We start from the raw sequence: 2,879 nt of genomic DNA, 5'->3' as shown, positions 1-2,879 counted from the left end.
GTCTTTCTGTTTACACAGGCACACACACACACACACACACACACACACACACACACACACACACACACACACACACACACACACACACACACACACACACACACACACACACATGTCTAAATAAGAATCTGAAGCAGATGGACAGCACATTAACATTGCGAGTATGCAGAATGCAGAAAGAATAGAACAGCAGCTCACAGACAGCTGGTATTGGGAACACACTATATTTCCATCATAGATCGTCACCATAAAGTGACTGGCAGTTTATATATTATTTACACATTTCATACAGATTTAATCTTTTAGCTCTTTGCTAACTATAAAGAGCACATACATAAAAACAGTGTGGGGAAATTGCTCTGTCAGTTAGTATTTTGCTAGCTCAGCTACGATTAAGAACTACAGTATACTACATAAACCAGATGTTTTCGGGTTTCACAAGTTGAATGTGATTGCTGTGTAAAAAAAAGTTTGGGTTCAAATTTTGGGAATTGCAATATCCAGACCGTACAATGACACAAGAATGCCACTTAATGTTATCAATAACAAAGTTAGGTCCACACAAATACTTAGAAACAGGCATTTTCTTCAGCTTCTTTACAGCTATTGAGGTAAACAGTCTGTCTCTGTTGGGATAATTTCCATGCCCCATGGGATTACATTGTATATTGTATATTGCTGGTTAGAGTGTTCTTACTAACTCAATACAGGACAGATTTCAATCGTTTTTGACCTTGGTAAAAAATGATAGGGAAATAGGGCCCAGGCAAAAAAAAATACCCACATTTCCCTTTAAGAAGCCACTTGACTTGCAAGAACATAAAGCATAAAGCTGAACTCTAAAACGCAGCTATGCTAATGACAGAGTAGTTAATAATTGTATTGCAATTTGGTTGTGATGTATACATTGTAAATCACTTTCTTATATGTAGGGCACTAAAATGTTTTGTGTAACTGAAGGACTTCCTGCTAAAATATTGCAATACTACTGTAAAGTCTAATGTCAAGACTTTTATTCAGACAGCTCAACACATAACACCACAAAGTCAGAGTCATGAAATTACAAAGACATACCAACACACAAACATGTTGACAGGACACCACAGACACATCAATGATGCACACACCAATACACAAATTCAAAACAGCTGTTGCATAACATGCCTCTAAACCTGCCTGCTTTTTTCCCCCCTTCTGTGGTTCTGAATGATGACATTGGTATGTGTGTGGGTGTGTGCGCGTGCACATGTATGCATACGCGTGTGTGTACACGTGTGTTTGGGCCATACACATTTTAGGAGCCCAATGATGGGTGTAAGCACAGGGATGAACCCAGCCCTTCTTGGCAGCAATCCCCTGGCCACAATACAAGGTGTGTGGGATGGATGGAACAGGGAGAATTTGTACACTGCAAAGCTCTAAAGGGGAGAGATGGGGCAGATTTCCATGCCAAACAGAACATACCTGTTTTAGTGAACTATTAGAGTTGCCTTAAATTCATACCCATAAATATATATCTTTTTATGCCATTTGAATATTAGATCTGTTTTCATATCCACATGAAATTTGAGTGTGGACAACCAGGAATTATGGATCCCAAAAGGCAATTGTGTAATGCCCTCTTTTTTTGGCAGTTAGTCTCATAGGAGATTGTTGAATTGGAAAAGTGATGAAGAATATCAGCATCATGCCATCTCATCCCAAAACATCCCTTCCATCAATCTACCATATGTAGAAAAGGTGTTTGTATGTATGTGTATGTGTGTGTGTTTGTAGTTTTTCCTCTATTCCACTCCTAACCCTAATTAACCCAGCCATCCTCTCACTCTTGCCATTTTCCCAGCATCTCTTTCTTGTTTAGCACCTCTTCATATCTGCACATCATGCATCCAGTCTCTTGTGAAGCCACCCACTCCATGAGTCCACCTTAAATCCATCTGACGGTTGAATGATTCTTCTGCCCCGAAACATTCATGTTGGTTTTTCCCTCTCTCTCTTTCCTTTTTCTTTTCTCCGTCCCCCAGCCTTGGCTGCCAGTGGTGGTCAGATGTCCCTTTCTGCTCTTGAGGGTGCCGGGCAGATGCTGCTGGGCGGAGCCGGATGCCATGGGGGCAGTCTCCGCACCTCCCTCTTCCTCAACCGCCCCACCCTCCTGCCAATGGCCACCAGCGCTGGCCTGGGATTGATCAGCCCCAGCCGAGCCTCGCCGCCCCCGAGCGGCAGCCGCATGAGCCCTGCCTCTTGCTCCGCCTCTCCCTGCTCAAGCCCCGCCTCCTTCTGCTCCTTCAGCGAAGCCTCCTCTCCAGCACCCCTGGGCGGGGCCATGGCTGAGTGACGCCGCACCCTCCTCCCCTCCAACCCCCCCACCCCCACCTACCCCCACCCCCCATAGCGACGGCCTATCGCAGGACATTGGAGGAGGAGTCCATGGAGTCGCCTTTTCAACCAAAGCCATCTCTCTCTCCCTCTGTCTCTCACTTTCGCTCTCTCTCTCTCATGAAGTCTTTTCAAGCCAAATAAAAGCAGATCAGAAAGCCGGAGGAGGAGGAGACGAGAGCAAATGAGAATGGAGCGGAGGAGAGAACAAGAGGACAGGAGAGAGAAAAACCAAAAATTAAAGATCTATCTATTCAGTTTGGAGAGGTGGCACTGTGGAGCTTTCTGTTGACTGTGAATGATACTGTACATTTCTTTCACTCGAGTAAAAAAAACCAAGCAAGTTTCCTCAAAGAATGGATGGATGGACAAAGAGGGCAGGGATGACAAAACCAAAATGTGACCATGTGAAGGATGGGTGACACAATGGCATGGGGAAAAAAGAAAGGAACAAAGACTTGTGAAAAGATGGAAAGAAGATTTTTTTTAACCAAAAAAAAGTG

The 2,879-nt window shown here is 44.0% G+C and overlaps 1 protein-coding gene across 1 annotated transcript in view; it reads left to right on the top strand.

The window, feature by feature from the left end:
- The window catches only part of pou2f2a (POU class 2 homeobox 2a), a gene marked incomplete at both ends in the record, with an annotated part of 45,661 nt that extends 43,326 nt beyond the window's left edge, over positions 1-2,335 (top strand). Inside the window, 2 exons of the mRNA XM_080836328.1 lie at positions 1,299-1,372; positions 2,025-2,335. Of these exons, the coding sequence (XP_080692454.1) occupies positions 1,299-1,372; positions 2,025-2,335 (385 nt within the window). The remainder of the gene's footprint in view (positions 1-1,298; positions 1,373-2,024) is intronic.
- Between the last annotated feature and the right edge of the window lie 544 nt (positions 2,336-2,879).

This window comes from Sprattus sprattus, assembly GCF_963457725.1.
Source record: "Sprattus sprattus genome assembly, chromosome: 4".
In the NCBI taxonomy this organism is placed as follows: Eukaryota; Metazoa; Chordata; class Actinopteri; order Clupeiformes; family Clupeidae; genus Sprattus; species Sprattus sprattus.
This window is presented reverse-complemented; position numbering and strand designations above follow the sequence as displayed.